This window comes from Oreochromis aureus, linkage group 23 (genome assembly GCF_013358895.1).
Source record: "Oreochromis aureus strain Israel breed Guangdong linkage group 23, ZZ_aureus, whole genome shotgun sequence".
Taxonomy (NCBI): domain Eukaryota; kingdom Metazoa; phylum Chordata; class Actinopteri; order Cichliformes; family Cichlidae; genus Oreochromis; species Oreochromis aureus.
In genome coordinates this window covers 19,301,098-19,321,717 of record NC_052963.1, presented here as the reverse complement: position 1 = coordinate 19,321,717, position 20,620 = coordinate 19,301,098, and the positions used below count along the sequence as shown (strand labels likewise).

Genomic DNA, 20,620 nt, shown 5'->3' with positions numbered 1-20,620 from the left:
ATGAAAGTGGCTTTTTTTTCCAATCTTGCAAGTGTATCTACAGGGATTTCCTCATGTAGTCCATAAAACAAACTGGTTTCAGGGAACAAGAAGAAACACAAGTGGAATTTGGCCTCTTCTCATTGGTGCAGAAACCCGTTGACAACAGTTTCTGACCCGTTCTGACACTACAGGGACGGCACTCATGCCTAACCCCGGTGAAAACAGAGGAGTCAGTATGGCTACCGCCTGGCCGGTAATAGCATAATAGGCAGCTACAAGTGGTCACGGGTCAAACCGGTGCGAGTGTAAATGTTGGAGCAATACAGCGGGCTGTCAGGTGGAACGGAAATGTATGAAGAGCGACAGCAACGTCGGAGCACAGGAGCGAGCGCTCACTGAGCCACTGGATATCTATTTTACTATCTTACATTGTTGTAAAACCAAGACGGAGACAGAAAGGGAGGGAGAAAGGAGGGAGGTAGTGGGAGAAAGAAAAAAAAACAGTCCTCGATCTTATTTTCCACACTCCGGCGAGCTACAAGCGGCTCAGTTACACTACACTTGCACTGAACAATCAGTCTGGCAAAGGTTCACAAAACGACGAAATACCTTGTCACTTACTGCCTGACCTGTTCAGCGAAGTGACTCAGAGAGGGGAAAAAAGGAAGACGAGGAAGAAGATGGACAAGGATGTAGAGGAAGGAGACGTTGGGGAGGGGGGGGGGTCATAAAATAATCATGAAGGAGCTCTGCTATGGGTGATGTCCATGGAACTGTTTCAGCAAATTCCTTCACGTTCTAATTCCTGTTTTGGAATATACTTGTAAGACATGTATTCCAGTTTTTCCTTTTCTTTGTTTCACCATAAAGCTGCCTCAAAGTCTTGAAAATATCAAACCTAGGATAATTTTTTTCCCAATGCACCACGTGGAAAAGGTCAAAACGGCTTCTAAATGAGTGGTGCCCAACTTTATTTCACCAGATGTAACCTCAGAGGCCTGTCAGATGTTCAGAAACTAATTTGAAACTTTATCTGGACTACTTTTACGTAACATCATTTAGCACTTAGGTTTAGGAAAATCACTTACTGACTTCAAAGCCTAATCCATTTAACTGCTATATATTATATTTACCGACTAATTTAAGCTCTAATCCATCATGTTTAGCTTTGATTTGTTCCTTTAGCTATATTTCTACCTAACTACAAAACCGCTAATCTATAGCTTTAGCTAACTTCAACTGTTAGCATAAATAAATAGCAACATTTCATTTTAGTTTGAGGTATTTTAACTTAGGAGCAATCTTGTTCATCCATTCTATTTTAGCTGTTATCAGTTTAGGCCCAAGTTATCAAGTTAGTTTAAAGTAAAAGGTTTTGCTAACTATTCACCTGCTATCATTTTAGCTAACAATTTTGTTTGTTTATTAACATTGTTAGCTAGCAATAGCAATACTGATAGCTCGTGTGACTGATTTCAGTGTGTTAATCTTAAGTTTTAGCAATCCATTTCCACTTTTAGCCATTAAATCCAATATTTTATATACCATTTTAACTAATAGTTTATCGAGTATCTGTAGTTTACAATTTTATTAGCTGATCTAAACTGCTAGATAACGATTACAATGGCTTTTCCACATTTCTAGCAAAAACTTCCAAAAGTTTTCATTACTATTAACTAACAATTATAGCTGTTAGCCATACTTGTAGAGAGCTATTTCAATTAGTATTATTATTATTATTATTTTAAACTTTAATCATATATGCATTTAGTCTGTTTCAATTGCAGGTCTGTTATATTACAGCTTAAACTTGTTCAGGACCAGTCAGTTCTTGTAATTAAAACCAATCTGTCCACATACTCCATGAGTCCTGCAGGAATACTGATGTCCATGCTTTGGAATCACTGTTCTGAATTATATACATAAATATTCCCCCACAAATTCATCCTGACATTTTCAGTATGTTTGAACAAATTACAACCACTGTGAGGCTTTAACACTAGACACCTCATGTTTTAGGATGAGAGAACTCCAGTGGATGCTGCAACAAGCATCTCTGGTGTCAAAAGCAGGGGGTAAGAGGGGTATAAAGTAGATGATTTGTCACATAGCAGCTGTGGAAAGTTAGGGGAGCTTTGAGGCTGAGTGAGAGAGGCGATTGTTAAAAAGTGAAGAGGAGGAAGAGGAGGAGGGGGGCTTAACGGGCTGACAGGCGGCTGGGTTCTGCTCACTGGACTTAATCTAAAAGAAAAAGGCCCCAGTTATGATGAAAGGTCGACAGAGTATGTCTCAGCAAATTGGCTTTCCTAGTTTTTTTTTTTCTTTAAACCTTGCGCTGGCTGATGCTTCAGCTCCACCGCTGTGGAAGCCTAATGATCTCCGGCCTGCTAGCTCACCCCCTTCCTCCCACCTGTCCAACCCCCTTTCTCGGTTCAAAAACGCCAATTTCTGTGAAAACTTTGGCTCCTGATGCCACTGAAGTTTTTTTTTTTTTTTCCAAAAACTACTGCTGGTGACAAATCAGAAAAGGTCAAGCATCAAAGAAGAATTTTTTTTTATTCGGGAGCAAGGCCTGTCTTTGTCAAAGAAGAGCCACTGACAGAAGCATGTAAACTTATGCAAACTCTGACACGTTTCAAGAGAGACAGATAAAGCAGATAAATGAGACGGATAGGTCAACGGGGCGAGTTCAGAAACGGGAGATGTGACCCAGTTGCGGCCAAGTTCAGAACACGCTGGAACAGCTTGGCTCGGTCTCGTTCCAGGCCTGACATTTCTCCAAGGCCAACTATAATGATGGACAATGACAGGTAATTACTAGTGTTGGGAGGGGTGGAGAGCGTACAACGAGAACTCGAGATCAGCGGTATCTGTGAAGTTTCTGGAAACTCTGAGTGGGACGGAGGACGCCGGCCAACAAAGCCCGAGCGGGAAAAAAAAACCCACAGCACCGCAGCTTCGATGTCGTGTTTTCCCTGACTTGGATTGAAAGATTTACAACCACCATTTGAGCGCTGCTACAACCAAAAAACTTCTAGGCAGATTTAGGATGCAACCTCTCCTTCCTACTTCCTCAACCCCCCTCTTATCTTAGTGCTTGGAAGCGATTCTCCTGACTCCCTTTTTTTAACCTCTTGGAAAGAAATTACGTGTTTGCCTTTACTCCTAAAGCGGCGGTAACTAAGACAGAATACCAAGCGGCTTCGATGTTTTCCAAACAGCTTCACCTGCACACTGGGAAACCAGTTATGTGGATGGAGGGGTTGGAGTGAGGTGCAGTGGGGTGGGGGAGTCCATGTTGCAATCTCAGCCTCTCCTTGGCGCTCCCCCTTTATAAATTACCTCATCAGTGACTGAAATTAACACCGATTCTTGCAGGCAATTTCTCAATTTCCAATGCTAATTAGCTTTCTCTCTTTACTTTTAAATTCTGTAGCACCTGTTTAGGGGGAAGACATCTTAGGCAGTGCAGGCGCATTTAATCACAATTTTAATTAACCATCCCTGTAGATGTGAAAGAGAAGCAATTATAATGCAGATGAATGATGATTTTTCCACATTAAATTGTTTTGTTTCTTCGTTATGTTGATTGCATAAATACGGAGCGACGTTCAGTTTTTATCTACTGTAATTTTGTAATTGTTTTGCGGGGAGGGAGGCGGGGGGGTCGAAAAAAAGGCAAAAACCAGCAGTGGAAAAAAGGGGGTTTGGATAGACTCGTCTGTTGACAAATTGTTTCATTTAGTTAACCCGTTAATCGCCGCCGCAGTATGGGGAGGATTTGGCAGGAAGTGTCTTATTTACTTTCTTCCCCACCACCACCTCGGAACAACTGCCATCAACTTCCTCACTTGTCAATCATCCCGAGGTTTTAAGGCTTTTCCAGGAAGGGCGTGTGGATTAAACCATCTCGTTTGACCTTAACAAACTATCTAACCGAGTGAAAGTCACCGGCGCGTCTTAACTCTGCCTCCCCCCTTTAACTGCTCGGCATATAGTCGCAAATGAAAGCACAGATGGGGTGCGACCGAAATGGACTCATAATCTTTATGCGCTCGTGAAAATATCATTGGGTTCGATGACGGCGCTTTCGACTGCGTTTACGGCCCCTTGTTCTCGGAAACTTTGATTTTAATGTCCGAGTCACTTGAGGCGAAAATAAATAAATAAAGCAAACGCGCCACGTTGCGGTGGAAATGCTTGTGTAAGGTTGGAGTTGCAACTTTTTTACTCGGAGCCACAAAAGTCAAATTTTGGTGTTTCCTCTGGCCTGTTGCAGGTGTTTCTGGTGTGAGTTGCACAGTTTTGGAGTGATTCATTTGAGTAAAATGGCGCTAAAAGGACCTCATGAAGGACCTTTGCAAGGAAAAGGTCGCTGGTTTGATTCCAGCAGGAGACACTAATCCTTTCAAGGTTGTGTCAGAAGCCGAATCAAAGGAGGAGGAAGCAGCTGAAAGTAGCTTTTCATGACCAGGTTATTCAAAAAATCCACAAACATTGTGTGAGCAGTAGCTTTTAGCATGCAGGAACTATTTTCTGTCTGCTATCTACATCCGCCAGCCAAATTGAGAGGGAAGCCATTAATGAGTACGCCCTCTCATCAAAGGTAGATAAACGCTTTTTTCTGTAGAGTGATGCAGGTGGCGAATGTAGACAGAAGACAGAGACCTGCTAGAGGAAAAATGTGATATATATATATATATATATATATATATATTTGTATTTTAACTTGTAGATTTATTTATTTATGCGCTCCATGCAAATTAAGCACCTTTCTTTAAAACTCCCAGTTTGCCAGGTTACATTTTTGGTAAATGATTTGCTATCAGGTGCGATCAGGATCTAGGATTTTTTTGTACGCACCCTTTAGGAAGCAGTTGTTTTCTCTCTTTAGCAGATTGCTGCTATAGCACAGGGAAAAAAAAACCTCCCAGAATCCTCTTGTGTTTTGCCCCCCTTCCGCCCACCCTCCGCCACCCCAGCAACACTCATTCTCTAATCCCACTGAGCACTGCTTTCAGTTTGCCCAAAGACCATGCAGGGTAACTCCAACGGACCAGACACACTCACACACACACACACACACACACACACACACACACACACACACACACACGTTCCCTCTGTGTGACACACACACATACACTTGTTCCCTATCTCTCTCCCAGTCGCCGTCAGTCTCGCTGTTTGCAAAAAGCATTTGGTGTTATTTTAAAGATTTATGGGATTCGCAGGAAGTTTGAGATGTATATAAGGAGCATGCCACTGCTTCCGTACAACTACAGGCCCGAGGTTGACAGTTTGCTTTGAATACAACTTCCTTTTATGATTTTCGATGGATACCCTGCGTGACACTCCTCTACGAGCAAGCCCGCAGTTCTTTCTCCTTCTTTCTCTTTTTTGAGGGATCTATCATAAAGGAAGAAGCTCCTCTTTGAATATTAGTGGCGATTGGCTGGAGGTAAACAGAGCATTAAATCCTGCAAAACTGTGGCAAGGCCAATATGGGGACGGGGGGGTAAGGGGGGGGGACGACAATGGCTTGGCCCCGGCATCTCCGAGGCCTTTGTTCTCGGCTTAACAAAACTCTGCCGTCACACCGTTTTACCTCAATGCTGCCCTGTCGCAACAGCCCATCAGCCCATCGGAGGCACATGCAAAGCCGAGGACAGGGAGGCAGGGAACGGGGATGAGAGAAAGAGAGAAAATATGAGGGGTAGGCTAGGGAGGAGGAGGAGAAGGGGGTGGGGGGGAGAGAGAGATTAAGATAGAAGGTGGGAGAAAAGGAGAAAGTGGCGAGGAAGGAGCAAAGATGACGCAAGCAGATGAAGATAAAGAGGGAGAAGGTGTGACGGGGCGATGCAAGAGTGAAGAAGGAGCGTCAAAAATCCTCAGAGGCCGTTAAAGGGGCAAGAAAAAAACAACAAAAAAAGAGAAAACGAGCACTCACCTCTCTCGCTTAATAAAAATATATAGCAGCTGTGAGGAGGGAGGCGAGGGGGGTTTGAGCTTCGTGTGACGTGGCTGCGACAGAACTGGAGCAAATGCGAAGAGTCGCTAAAAGTTTCATCACTAAAAATCCCTCAGCGGGCCGCAGCAAGGTTCAGGAGGAGAGGAAAACATGCACATCTGCCTGCCAGTGAGCATGCACACATGGGTGGCGTATAAATACATGTGTCCAAAAATATGCAAATATGGAAGCATGTTTGTGGCCCCTCTTTAAGAAAATGCCCACCACCCCCTATGCAAAATAAAAACTCCTTTGACTTCCTTTTTCTCCCAGCTGGTAATTAATATTCATACTTTCCTTAAAATTTATGTTTTTTGCTACGTCGTGGCTCCGAGCCGGTGGGAAAACTGCTCGTGTCAGTGGTTCCAAGCAAGAAGAAATGTTGCAATCTGGCCCAGTAAATATCCAAACTGTTAGCTATATTCTCGCTAATAAGATTTGATTCCGAGCTGACTTATTAGCACTTAACCTCAAAGCTTGACCTCCCGATCACCATCTTGGATGTAGTTCAGGTCTCTCCTCGTGTGCCGTGATTTGCCTGCTTCTTCCCTCCCTCCCTTCCTTCGTTTTCTCCTCCACTGTCAGGTTCTGGCCTGCCAATTTCCACTTGAAGCTTGACTGGGTCTGATTTGATGCAAACTACCTTGGGGTGAGTTAGGGGAGAGAGAGGGCGGCGGTGGTGGCGGTGGCAGCAGCGGGGAGGACTGAAACTGATGAACAGTTATGTCAAGTCAATTTTGCACCGTTGGGAAAAGGTAACCTCTCCGTCGGGGAGGAGAAAAAGGTAACAGGGAAAAAGCAGAAAAGGGGGGCAAAAGAAGAAAAAGACAAGTGGAGTAAAGGCTGCAAGCTGTGGAGGGGGGGTAGGTAGGGTGGCAGAGGGGCGTGTAATCGCACCGGGGTGCACCCAACCCACCCTTCGCTACCTCACCTCGACTCCCTCTGCTTACCGCCGCTAACTGAAACGCTAACTGTCAGCGCGAGTACTAATTGCAGATGTGCCAGTCTGCCATCATAATAAAATCAGAGGCAGGGCGGACATTAAGCATGGCTGGCTCATTTGTGAGACCGCTGAAAAGGTAGCATAAATGAATATTTCATTACCTTAATTACTAAGGAATACTCCTTTCCGCCAGTCGTGGAATGAGTGTTGCTGTAACTAATTATGAAAAGTAATAACATTAGGGATACTGTGATTGCCAGTTTATAAGGCGGCGTCTGCTTGCTGTTGAGGTATAAACCATGTTGGGTAACATACGGCGAGGAGCGGAAGGAAGGAAGGAAGCGAGGGCGAACCCGTACATCTGCAAAAAAAAAAAAAGGGGGGAAGCAAAAAAAAAAGAAAGTGGGGTTTGTGGGGATGAATGGAGCACTGATTATTTACCCCAGGATGCTTGAGATTGCCAAGTGGAGGTTTTAACAGGTATGAAGGAGCTGGTGAGGTTGTGAAACCGGCTCGGTGCGTAAATGACAGCTTTCTGGCAGCGCAGGAAGCCCTTTAGTGTGCCGTTTTCTATAAATACAAACATGGCAATATGAAAGGACACATGCAATACCTGGACCGCCGAGTGCAATTTGACTAATCCTTTACCACGCAGCCCTCGAGTACCTGCACGGCTACAAAGGCCACAAGCTGCACATTTGCATCGCTTCATCATCCCACACGTCTTTGAAGTCGGCTCGATACCTCTGTCCGTTATTCACCTCTGCGGCCCGTGGGCACGTCCCCCCCCATGCCCGACTGTAATGTATGACCACAGATAAGGTCGTGAGGGGGTGTGTGAGAAAAAAGGCAGAGTACAAGGTCTGCTTTGATGGCCATGCTAATTCCAATACCCCTAAGTAGTAAGAATAACAAAGTGGTGGAGAATTTATCTCAGGAATGCCGGAGCAAGACGGCCAGGCGATAAGGAAGTAGCTTCCCTTGGGTGGGGGAGAAGTAATTAGAGACGGCTGACTGATTAGATGACTGACTGGGATGGATGGAAGTAGAGGTAAGGGGAAATGGACTGGTTGGGCGACACAAAGGGGGGGCGGGGGGCAAAAAGGAGAGTTAGATTCCCTCTGGTTGTTCATGTTTACAGTTGAGGCACCGAACTAATGACTTGATAGTGCAACCCAAGTCTAACCTGAAGGTTTTCCAACCAAAAATGAGAAGGAGAAACACAGAAGAGAAGAGGTGAACCCTTGACTTGATAGCTACCCCCTACGGAATTCGTAAGATTTTTGAAAACCCCAAAGAATAAACCCTCAGTGATGTACAAAAACATCCCCAGGCTCTCAAGCCATAAAATGTTGGCTCAACCAAAGACCAGGCTGTGTCTTAGACTGAGTCACAAGGCCAAGTATGAACTCGAGTCTTCATATCGGACCCGATCTAAGTTGTCTCCCGCAAGGTTTCTAGGTCAGGAAATACCCTTTCGTCCCAACAATCCAGCGTGAATAGCATGCCATAGCCGAAAGGTCTCATCGGATTTCTCAAGGCCTCAAAAGCAAGCAGCAGCTACAACCACACAAACCTTGGGTTTATCACCTCATCATGACTTCTAAAGGTCGATAATAATTCAGCCTCAGAGCTTTTTCCAATCCAAAACCAGAGTCGTGCTCTGACTCCCGAAAACCAAAACTGCAACCACAACCACAAAAAGCTCGACCCTGTCAAACCTAAGCCTCCAGCTCCAAAAATCCTTAATTTACCGTCATGTATTTTACACTCGAACCCACGACCTCTTTGCCAGACCACCTTGCCGAAAAACCTTGACCTGCGCTCTTGCCAGAAAAAGCTTTTCTCTGTTGCAGCCCCCCCCATCCTGTTCGTCCTGCGCGTCAGAAAGGCTGAGGACAGGCCTGTCGGTGTGATTATCCCCCCTCTACCTGAGGAGGTGTTTGTTTGACATTCGTGTTTGACAGCAACGGGACACGAGGCGTTCAGGGGAGGGGGCTCCCTCTCCAGTCAGAACCCATTAACACGTGGATTCACCTCTCAGAGTCCACTGCCTGCACCACAGATGACATTTAAAAGGGGGTGGGGGGGAGATGTGCTCCCTGTCCGTGTTCCAGCTCTCCTTCATGCCAAAAGGTTAAACGTATGTCTGAATAACAAGGAGGTCGGGGCAATTTCTGACCATCTCCCTCTTTGCGCTGCAACCTCCGGTTAAGAAGGTGCTTGATCAACAGCGAGATGAAAGTGAGTGAAATTTGTGCAACCGCAAAATGACCTAATTTTGTCCTAATCTCACTTGGCAATCTGGTGCAATTAAATTGAGATAACACATCTGAATTTACTTCCACGCAAGACGGGATTGGAGCTGGGAGGGGGGAAACCGGAGCACAAAGAGAAGCGGACAGCAAGTCCTCGTTAGAAGGAAAGAAAAAAGAGGAAAAGGTAACAAGAGGGGCGCACTTAGGTGGCAGAGAAGCGGGACACCTTCTGAATAATGAACTACGGTAAGAAAGCGAGCCCCCTGATCAAATAGCATGTTCTATTATCCAGAATTAAAGGTGGGATGGAAGCACGAAGGCGAACGTGGAAAAAGGGCCCTAGATTTCCAGATGTCACCGTGCCTTAATCTGCCGATCTGTTATTGATTGTTCCACGCGGCCGTGACCTTGCCAGAAGAGCTCTTCCACCCGACAATCAAACATACATCAAAGAGTGTGTGTGTTTCCTACTAAATGTGTGTGTGTGTGTGTGTGTGTGAGAGAGAGAGTGTGCACATGTGGCAGCGAGCAGGCGCTTGCAGATCAGCAGCGCCGACATCAGAGCAGAAAAACTGGAGGCTCCTTTCAACACTTGTTTGCACAAAGGTGTCATCTCTGAAGCAGCTGCCACCAAATAAAAAAAACGGGGAGAGAAGAAGAAGAAATGGGGAAAAAATTATTTTAATAGATTATTTCATGAAGCTGTGCCCTGCTTTACGCTTGACAGCAGCAGCGATAAGTCACGCACGCGTGCTAGCACACGAGCTCAAAGCAGCTGTGAGGTGTTTGCTCTTTTGATTAAATCTATATTTGATTCTTTGTTGCTCTATTAAGACTCAATCTTGTTTGTTAAAAGCGCTTCATAATCGGAGCTGACGCCTCGCCTCCCCCCCGTTATGATCGATATTTGTGGTGTGTGGGGGGGGGAGTCTGAGCCGCAGTAGTCATGATGAATGTGCAGAGAAACGGGACATTTTAGAAGAGTTGCCGTGCACGCAGACAGTGTTTTTGAAGTTGTCTCTCCTTTCTTTCTTTCTCTTCGTCTTCTTTTTTTTCTGTTTTTGCCTCCCCTCGCATCCCCCCCTCCCTCCCGTTTAATTATGAAATCTGAACGTTAGTTTACACCTGCTCAGCAACCTGTCGCCTGTCGCGCCCAGACTCCCTCGCAAATGGGAAAAAAGTCGTGGAAAGAATGTCGAAAAGCATTTTTAAAAAAAGAAAAAACAGAAAAATCACAGGCGTAGAAAACGCAACGACTGAATAAGTGCAAACAGCAGGAACGAGATGGAACGGATGGGCCAAATAAAGACTTTGCATTTTCACTTGAGAAAGACTCAAATGAGGCATGATATTTTTTTTTAAAAAAGGGAAAAAAATGAGAAAATGCATGTTTTATTCCTCCCTCCTCCTCCTCCTCCTACCATCTTTCCTACGCGATGCATAAAACATGCCTGGGCTTAGGGTAAAGAGTGTAAATGAAAAGTCCAAATGCATGCAATTATTTGCCGGACCAGTGAAGTTTCAATTTCTGTGTTTGCTTATTTTTTTTTTTTTTTTGTCCCCCCCAAAAAATGAGACAGAAAAAACAAGAGGTGGAAGAAAACAAGCATGGAGGCATGAAATAAAGTCAGGGAAGCAGGAGAAAGACATCTGAGTGCAACTTTTAGAGCGAGGAGGAGGAGGAGGGTGGAGGGGAAGTTGATAGGAGCTGTCAAATTCAGGGATGGTGGTGGGGGAATAAAAAAAATAATAAGGAAGGAGGGGACAAGCCGGCTGCCACAAACACCTTGAAGTCTGCCACCTTTGCTCCATCTTTACTGCTGCTGCTGCCGCCGCCTTCACGCCACCACGAACCACCAGAGTCCGAGCACACCGAGCTCGACCGGTTCAGGGAACAGATACAGTAAAAAGTTTTTTTAAAAACAGTTGCTTTTCTTTGGTCTGACATGTCAATGCGAGCGGGTTTAAAAGCATAAAGGAAGTCAGAGAGGGGCAGAGTTGGCTCACTATTGGCTGATTCATGCCTCGGTGTTAGTCAGGCAACGGATCCCGGCCACCGCTCTCGCTCGCTTTCATCGTTCTTGGCAGTTGCTGCGTGTTTGTGTGAGTGTGCATCAGCCCAAATACATTCTGCATGAAAAAAATATATATATATGCGAGTCGAATTTTTTCAAAATTACAGGAATTTTTTTTTACCAAAACCAGAAAACAAGAGAGGAGGAGAGGGAGGAGGAGGCGGCAAGGATGGTCACAGCGCTCTCATGCAAAGCGTTAACCCCTCCACCCCTGTTTTCTCCAAAGCACGGGTTAATATCGTGGCTGCCTGGTAAGGCATTATCCAGAACCTCTCCGAACAAAAGGCCCCTTTTGCAAACAGACTCCTATTTCTCTCTCCCTCTCACCCCCCCATCCACCACCACCACCAACAAGCGCCAGTGTCCAAAGGTGTTTGCTGAAGTAAATCTGCCTAAATCCTGCGCAGCTTGGGCCAGGAGGGAGGGAGGGAAGGTGTACCGATAATCCTTCTTCTTAACCGAAAAGAAAGAGGAAAGAAAAAAAATAAAGAGAGGAAAGTTCTGGGTGAGGAAGGGATGAAAGGAAAACTGAAATCCAGATCACATGATACCCCCACCTCTCCATCCATCTATCCATCCAACACTTTGCAGCTCTGGCAATCCGACGATAACAAAGATAAATAATTAAAGACTGCGGCTACTATTTTATTTATTTATTTGAATTCACGTGCAAAGTTGCCGAGAAGTTGGTGCCAAACAGAGGAAGAAGAAGCAGAGGGAAAAAAAGCGCATCGTGCAGACACCTGCTCCCGACTCTTATCTCCTTCTTTGTGCACAATCCAATCGGTCGCAGCCAGGATCTTTTTCTTTTTTCTTTTTTTTTATACCTCTCTCTTCTTCTTCTCCTTCTTCTTAAGTGTGAGTGGCCACGAATAGTGTGGGCATCTCGTAACACTATCTGTCTGTCAGGAGGGGCCCGGGGACCCTTGCTTGGAGTAAGGGAGGCTATAAAAGGCTTGTAACCAGGGGACAACCAACAAACAACCACAAACACCCTAGTTATTTCTCTCCCACCACCCACCCACCCACCTCTAGTTTTCCCCCCTTTCCTCTTCTCCCTTTTTTCTCTCCTCTCTCTCCCTCTCTCTCTCTCACCCCCCTTTTCATCTCAGGCCCTTTTTTTTTTCTTCCTGATGCTGAATGCAAATGTGCGAGCCCCGCTGCTGGCGGCGAAAGGGGCTGAATTGTGATTAAGAGGGAGAAGAAGGAGGAGAAGAAGAAGGAGAAGAAGAAGAAGGAGAAGAGGAGCTCCTTTTCTTTGTTCCCCCCCACCCCTCTCTACTCTCCTCTCCCTCCCTCCTCCTCCCCCCGGGGGGATGTTTACCAGGAGAGACGCGGCGGATCAGATATGAAAGGCATTCAGGTCAGCATTGATGTGAGCGAAAGTGAAATCGTACCTAAGGCATTCCAAAGACCCGCGGTGTCAGGGGGTCCGGGCTCGCCGTGCCTCTGCGAGTGTGTGTTCTCTGGCCGCCAGGCGGAAAAAATATCTTCACACAAGTAGGCAGGGCGGTCGAGGAGGAAGGAGGAAGAAGAGGAGGAAGGAGTTTTTTTTTTTTTTTTTTTAAGAAAAGAAGTGTCAAAAAAAATGCCTTTTTTTCCCTGGGGTGTGTGTGTGTGTGTGTGTGTGTGGGGGGGGGGGATATGAAGGTAATATGATAATAAAAATTAAAAGAAGGTGGAGGAGGGGATTGATGAAAGTTTGCTGTCCGGCGTTTAGGATGAAGGTGAGATGATCATTAGCTTCTACTTCTACTTTAAAGTGTGTGTGTGTGTGTGTGTGTGTGTGTGTGTGTGTGTTGGGGGGAGGGGGGGTACAGCCACAAGCCATGCTATTTGCTTTTATCTGCCTTATCAAAGCATGAAAAAAAGAGGAAGAAGAAGAGAAAAAAAACGTGCATGTGTGGAAATGCCGCAGCCTGAGCAACATTCCTGATTTAATTCCTGGTGGAAAGGACACGCTAAGAGGAACAGACATCACACCGCGTCTCCGAAATAAATCCCACTCACAGGAATTTTATAAGGAATAAAAAGTCCCTCCTTTTCTATTTTCCTTTGAATACATTTTTGTTTATGTTTTTGCTTTTGCTCTCTCCACAGCGATCTCATTCACGGACATATTTAGCTCCGTGCAGGAGGAATATCGGGCCTCTCGGTGCCGAAGCAGTGACAGGCAGGAGGCTCGGAGGAGTCATCCCTGCCTGATGTCATCATTTCACTTAAAGAAAATAACGCACAGCTGAACTCTTTCTCTCTGTTCTTTCTTTCTTTCTTTCTTCTTCTGCTCTGGCTGCTGGTGCACAACAATCGCCAGCCCGTATGGGAATGGCAGCAGTGAATGGCGTGCCGTGGACACCCCCCCCCTCTTTCGCCACTATTGACGGTATAAACATGTAAATGAAACACATTACCGCTGACAATCAATTGTCCGTGAGCGCCCCGCGAAACCTCCTCCTCCTCCTCCTCACCCCCAACCCCTTCCTTCTCTTTTTGCTTAGTCGCCCTCACCCCCCTAAATTTTTGACTGCAGATGCTCTAAACACAACATTAAAAAAAACAAGCAGAAGAAGAATAAAAAGATGGTTTCTTCCTCCGTTTTACTCGTAAATATGTGACAACATTCGCACGACTGAGGAGAAAGAGTCAGCGATAGATAGAGAGCAGGCTGCCTGCTTCGGATTATGTAATCGGCGTATTTTGGAGGGTGAAGAATCACCGAAAAAGAAAAAAAGGAAAAAAGAAAGCAGGACGGGAAGAGCACCTGCAACATCTGCAACATGTCTGTTTCCTCCTTCCTCCTCTGCTCGTACAGGGAGTCCAAACTGCAAAAACACAGCCGAGCTTTTCGTGGTTTCTTTTTTGTTTTTGATGCTGGTTGAGTAATAAGAAAATAAGGACAGGTGTGCGTATGTCTGTGTGTGTCCGTGTGTGTGTGTGAGAGTGTGTGTGCTGTCACAGCTGGATGTGACAAGCAACACCTGGCGAAGGCCAAACTCTCAAACGCTTCACGCTGCTGCGATCGAGTTTCACAGCAGGAAGAAGAGACCCTCTCTCTCTCTTCTCCTTCTCTCTGCGGTGGTTCTAACAGTCGTGTGAGAATAAAAAAATGTCATTTCTGCCCTTTTTCATAAAAGATATTTTCCTCGGAAATCTGCAAGAGAGGTGGGGGGGTTTTTGGGAGAGGGATAAGTGGCGAACTGCGCTGTTAAATACCACATGACGTGAGAGCGAGCGCAGCAACTCCAACCCTGAAGGCCAACAGTCATCTGGAGGAGAATGTCAAAGAGGGGCTCCAAGAAAGCGCTCCACCGAGGAGGAGGAGGAGGAGGAGGAGGAGGAAGGGGTGTGTGTGTGTGTTATTTCTATTTTTAAAAAAATAGTAAAAAAAAAAAAACATAACAAAACAGGTGGCACACAAATTAGAATTAGCACACCGCCGCCTCAGAGACACCAGCTCTAATTCGACGTATATCGCATTTGTGTACATTCATCTGATTTGCCAGTTAGCGTGCCTAACTCGACATCCATCTGCTGGAATATTTAGCATTCCTCCTTCTTCTTCTTCTTCATTTTTAAATCTGTGTTTTGCTTTGTTTTTAAGTGTGGCAGCCGGGCCGTAAACAAGCCGCCATCCCCTCCGAGCGACCCGAGCCCGGGCAGGAAGAGGACACAGAGAGGAGAGAGTGGCCAAGCCTCAATAAGCCTCTGAATTCCCAGAGGAGGGGGGGGGGGGGTGTGTGAGGGGTTGAGGAGTGAGGAGGAGGAGGAGGAAGGGAAGAGTAGGGGGGGTGTCATCAGAGAGAGCTTGTTTGTCATTTTTTTTTTTTTTTTTTAATAAATGTACTTTCTCTTAAAATGAGGAAAGAAGAAGAAGACGGGAATACGCTGCATGCTTTTCCTACAACGGATAAAAATAATCTCCCCGCAGCCGTGCCAGAGCTCCGTCAGGTTTAAGGGTGTGAAAATGATATTTGTGCTCCTATTATTACTATTATTATTATTTTTATTTCCTCTTTAACCAAAACAGGTGGCCAAGGCTAAAACACACACACACACACACACCATCACATCTCCTCCGTCCTCGTTATTCCATCTTGCCGCAGATCCAGAACGTGAGAGATCTCCTGCACTGTTGTGAGGCTCTTTAAGCGTGGAACAAAATGCTTGTCTGCCATCGATTGCGCGGGATCAATAAGTGAAATCTGATCTAGATAAATAACCTGTGGGGGCACAGTTTTCTCTCTCTGTCTGTCTTTCCTTTCTTTTAGAATTAAAAACTGCAAATAAAAACCTGCTGAATCACACACACTTCCACACACACACTCTCTCTCTCTGAGCCTGTATGGAATAATCAGGAATAACGGGGGCCAGGAAATGTCACTGCAGATTTGCCTCTTGTGGGGAAAAGTGTGGTGCAGTCAAATGGAGGAAGAAAAGCAACAAATCTCCACCTCCAGCGCTCCCCAGTCCAGACCCAATTAATGTCCAGCATTTATCGGACATGTCACCCTATTTATACAAGCCTCTCGTGCTGCCTTCACTTACTGATAGGAAAATAAAGTTGTTGTTGTTTTTTTAATCGCTTAAAAAAAATTCAAAAAAGGAAAAAAGTGAGCCAGAGAAGCCAAGTGCCACCTCCTGTGAGATATGTCCCGAAAAAGCAGCGACAGTGAGGCGTTCAAAGACTTTGAAAAATACTAATGAAAAAGAAAGAGAAAATAAAGGCCCATAAGCGTGGATTTATTATAGAAATAGAAGGGGAAAGTGTGTGTGTTTTTGTGTGTGTGGTGGTCACGGAGTGCCAGCGCGTGGATTAAAAACTCAAAGTCACAAGACTGGACTTTTTTTCCTCCACAGCCAGTGACCGCTACACTCAGGCAGACACTCAGTCCTCCCCCATGGCGGATTTTTCTTGTCTTTTCTCTTTTTTTCCCCCAAGAGAAAGCAGCCGGCAACCGCCAAACTTTCCAACATCCACAAGTTTATTCTCACTATTTAACATTTTGGGACTTTTTTTTTTTTTTTTTTGAAAACACAAGCCTCCTGACAATCTTCACCCCCTCCACCCTCCCCCTCGCTTCACCACAATTAAAAGCCGCTATTATTTCAAATTATAAATAACTAAAAAAACAGAAACAAAAAAAAAAACAAAAAAGGACAGAGAAACTGAATCCTCGGACGCATTTACGCACACTTTCTCTCCCGGGGTAGCGCTCTCTTTACATCCACGCGTAAAAACTAAATAAACTAAATAGTCATAATAATTTTTTTTTAAAGCCCGAATGAACGCGGACTCTCTCTCTCACACACACACCCCTGAACCGCAGCGAGAAGCCTTGAAAGCAGGCTTACATCCAAAGATACCACCACCTCTACACTACACACACAACCACCACCACCATCACTAACACCACAACAACAACAGCAGCAGCTTTGCGTCCCGTCATCTTTTCTCTTACCGTTTTTCCGTCTCGGGTTGGCTTGTTTTCGCCTCTTACACCTGGGGCCATCCGCCATGATCTCCTGCTTCATTGATAAGTGTGTGTATGGGATCAGATGGCAGCTCGCATGGACTCGATTCCTTGATTTCAGCTTGAGATCTGAAAACACACACAGACACACACACACACACACCAGCACCAACAATGTGAGTTGGGGTTGGGGTGAAGGGAAGGAGGAGGTAGTGGTGGTGGTGGTGAAGTAGTAGAAGGAGGAGGAGGAGGGGTGTGAGAGTGATCCACATCCACTTGCGACGCGGACGAGAAGCTGAAAATGCGTGTTGGATCGGAGGGACAGATCGTTTCAAAGAGAGAGAGGAGGAAAGAAAAAAGGGGAGAAAGAGGGGAAAGGAAGGAGAGGAGAGGTGAGGTGGAGGGGTGGAGGGTGGGGGGAAGATCCGTGTCCGTCTAATTTAGATTTTCAGCTGATCGGCTCAGAGAGCAGGGCTGAGGACGAGAAGCGGAATTCTTCTTATTTAAAATCAGAAAAGTTTCACAGCCCGTTCTCTGCCTCCTCATCCTCCTCTCCGATGTAAGCAAAATATTTAAAAAAAATCCACTTCTTTTAATTAAACTTCAAAACAATCATTTTCCTAGTTTTTTGCGCTTTTTTTTAGGGAGAACAAACTCACATTTCAGTCACTCTGTTCTTTTAAAAAACGGAGGGCTTTCCCTGGGATTTAAAAGTCACGCAACTCCCGATAAACACTTGAGCAAAAATTGCTCTTTCAGGTTTAATAAAGTGAATCCAAACTCTGCTAATAAATAACAGATGGACAGAGGGGGGGGGGGGATAATTGTTCAAATGTGCCAAAAGAAGAAGAAGAAGAAGAAAGAGGAGAGAGGAAAGAAAGCTTTAAGGCACAAATGGCGCATAAACATAAAAGAAGTAGAAGAAGCGATTAGAGCCAAATTGCGCGTTTCGCCTGCGAATCTATCAGCGCAAATCGCCGTTACTGGGAGAAGTGGGTATTGGAGTGGAGAGCTGAGTGAGCGAGCGAGTGGGAGAAATGGTTCAAATAAGATCCAGAACGAGAGGAAATAAATAAATGAATTTAAAAAAAAAAATAAAGACACCCGTACGGAATCGCCTTTTTTCTCCGGGTCTCCGGGGCTGTGCGGCGACAGACGCCCGACAAAAAGCAGCTTCTCCCCGGCTGTCACAACCCCGCAGGACGCCTCTACAGGACACCGCGGAGGGAGACGACGAGCAGAGCGCAGGGAGGCGTGTGTCTGCGTGTGTGTGTGTGGGAAAAATGTAAAAAGCGGATGGATTTTTTTTTCCTTTAAAGAAAATTAAATAAATATTTTTTTTAAACCCAAGCGCACCTTTCTCCACCTGCGCAGGTAAGTCGAAGTTTCGGAGCTCCCAAACTCTGGCGCGAGCGCGTGGAAGTTGTAATATCCGACACAATTTGTCCGCGAGACAGCGAGCGACAGCGCGAGAGCGACAGAGAGAGAGAGAGAGAGAGAGGGAGAGAGAGCGCGAGAGAGGAGGAATATAAAAGAAAAAAAGAGTGGAAATGATAGAAAAGTAAGGATGCACATACCTGCTCGGCTCTGTTTTTTTCTCTTTTGGGTTTTTCTTTTTGTTGTTTTGTTCTTTTTTTTGCTTTTTTAAAAAAAAGGAGGGTCCAAAGGCTTCTTTTTGCGGGGAAGAGGAGCTGCGAGGACGGGCTGATAGCGGGAGCTTGGCGGCGGTGAGCGGGTCCTGTTCCACCGGTGATGATAAAGCCTTAGAAATAAAAGCCTTAGAAATAGTTGGGAGGAGGGAGGGACCGCTATTCCTGCTAGGGCAGGTTTACAACTGATGTCTTACACCCACTCCAGGAAACAAACCTGGGTAGGGACTGACGTGTTACGCCTCTTCTAATGACATTTTTTTTTTCCCTTTCCACCTCCTTTTCTTTGCCGTGCAAACACACAGAGAGAGGAGAAGCCCCCTGAAACGCACGCCACCTATCTTCACGGGAGGGGATAATTGAGGAGAGCCAAACGTGAGCATCTTTCTGGGCTCAAGTTCCCCCCCCCCTCCCCCCATTCTCCCTCTCTCTCTCTCTCTACCCTCCCTCCCTCTCTCTCTTCTTCTTCGTCTTCTGTTTTTTTCCCTTTTTTCTTCTTCTTATTTTTTTTGGAGAGTGAAACCAACTATGTCGGGCTTCGACACGGAGTAAGAACCAGGCGACAGTGAGTTTGTGCTTCTTTTTTTTAACCCCTGTCTTCTGAGTGTTTGTGTTGCAGAGAGAGAACATAGGTGGAGGAGGTGAGGTGGTGGTGGGGGGGGGGACAAAAGAAAAAAAAAACTCCTAAGGATGATTCATTTTTATATGTGTTCGCTCGTGGAAATGTGTGCCTGTTGTTAGGAGTAATGTGGTTTAAGTCGCAGAAACAGGAGGGGGATGCTGGAGCTGGGGGGGGGGGGGAGTCAGTTACATGTGTTCTTTATTTAATTATCATTATTATTATTTTTATTATTATCATTATTTTGTAATTGGCTGCAAAAGACTGGAGGATGTTCGGGTTTTATTTACGCTGTAAAAATGTGCAAATTTGGTGAAAATGCAGCTTTTCCTCAATTTTATTATTTTTGGGGTTCTGAAAAAAATGTTTTCGTTTTTTAGTTAAAAATGTTAGAAATGATCAGTTTCTTGTTTTCGGCTCGTCTTAATTCTTTTATTTTTTTTTCCCTCGTATTTATTTTTTGATGCTTTTGGAACAAGTTTTGCTTTTTTTTGCGGTTCGCTTCTGGAGGTGCGTTTAAATCGATGCACCTGTGCGCAAATTCGGCGCATTGTCCAACTTAAAAAACTGAAAATAAATCACGAAAAAAAAAAATAGTCCCATGTTTGCCGGTTTGCAGGAGTCCTCGCCGTTTGTTTCCTCGATGCTTGCCGCGCAGCTTCAGCGCGTGTGTGAAGGGAGGGGAAAAATCATTACATTTTTTTTGTTTGTTTGTTTTTATTTTAAAAAAAAAGACCCCAACTGGAATGAAGTGAGTGTGATGTCACAACGCCACAGCCGCACGAGCCCGCGCAGGAATATCAGAGGAATATTCCGGGATGGTTCGAGTGATTTTTCCCTCTCTGTCTCTGTCTGTGTGTGTGTGCGTGTGTGTTTCTGGACGCCACTTAACAGGATGAATCCCGCATTTATTACAGAAGTCAACCATCTCTGCACCACTCACACACAGAGAGAGAGAGGAAGAGAGAGAGAGAGAGGGAGGGAGAGAGGGAGGAAGCTCCACCTTTGCAGTGCTCTGATTGGTTATGTAAATAAAGCATTATTTTGCGTCCTGTCCTCCCTGCAGTTCGCCACTGTATGGCTAATTAAATCATCAATCAAGGGGCTGAACTGGTTGATTCACCCCCACCTCACCTCAACCTCCCCATCACCTCCACCACCTCCACCCCTATGCACCCCCCCCCCCCCACAACACACACACCAAAAAAACAAAACAAAAACAATCAGATGTTGCAAAAGAAACTTTTGCATAGAAACCCGTCCTCTGTATTATTATTGTTATCATTATCATTATTATTATTATTATTGTTATTATTATTATTGTTATTGTTGTTGTTGTCTGCAAGGGGAGGAAGTGTCCTCTTTCTCATTATTTTTGTTTTTCTGTATTTTTTTAATCACTTCCACCGTTTCTTCTCGTCTCCTTCCTTAAACCCTGATGAGGATGATGTCGTAGGAGGAAGACAAGGAACCTGAGCATGAGGAGGACCAGCGAAGCTGCTTCGCCCCACCATAGCTGTTGCTGCTCGGGGTCCAGAGTGGTTCTGGTTCTGGGTGAATTGTTGTCACGCGTAATTTGCTACCACCGTGTAAACCAAGCAGTCACGCCATAA

General features: G+C 45.3%; 1 protein-coding gene and 1 long non-coding RNA gene across 8 annotated transcripts in view; one reads left to right on the top strand and one right to left on the bottom strand.

Annotated features, from left to right (window-relative positions):
• Positions 1-18,454, bottom strand: part of zeb2b (zinc finger E-box binding homeobox 2b) — a 99,265-nt gene extending 80,811 nt beyond the window's left edge. For 3 of the 6 annotated variants that reach the window (XM_039606707.1, XM_039606709.1, XM_039606708.1), the window contains exons 1-2: positions 17,850-17,978; positions 16,728-16,868 (exon numbers count right to left, since the gene is read on the bottom strand). In XM_039606707.1, the coding sequence (XP_039462641.1) occupies positions 16,728-16,800 (73 nt within the window). In that variant the 5' untranslated portion in view covers positions 16,801-16,868; positions 17,850-17,978. Of the gene's footprint in view, positions 1-16,727; positions 16,869-17,849; positions 17,979-18,095; positions 18,180-18,316 lie in introns of those variants that run through there. The other 3 variants (XM_039606710.1, XM_039606711.1, XM_031735622.2) reach the window with 3 other exon arrangements.
• On the top strand, positions 18,326-20,620 carry LOC120436203. Of its 2 annotated transcripts, none has more exons than XR_005610233.1 (3): positions 18,326-18,466; positions 18,694-18,953; positions 20,451-20,620. It is a non-coding gene; the product is annotated as an uncharacterized LOC120436203 (long non-coding RNA). The 2 variants fall into 2 exon arrangements; XR_005610232.1 differs by having other exon boundaries at positions 18,366-18,488.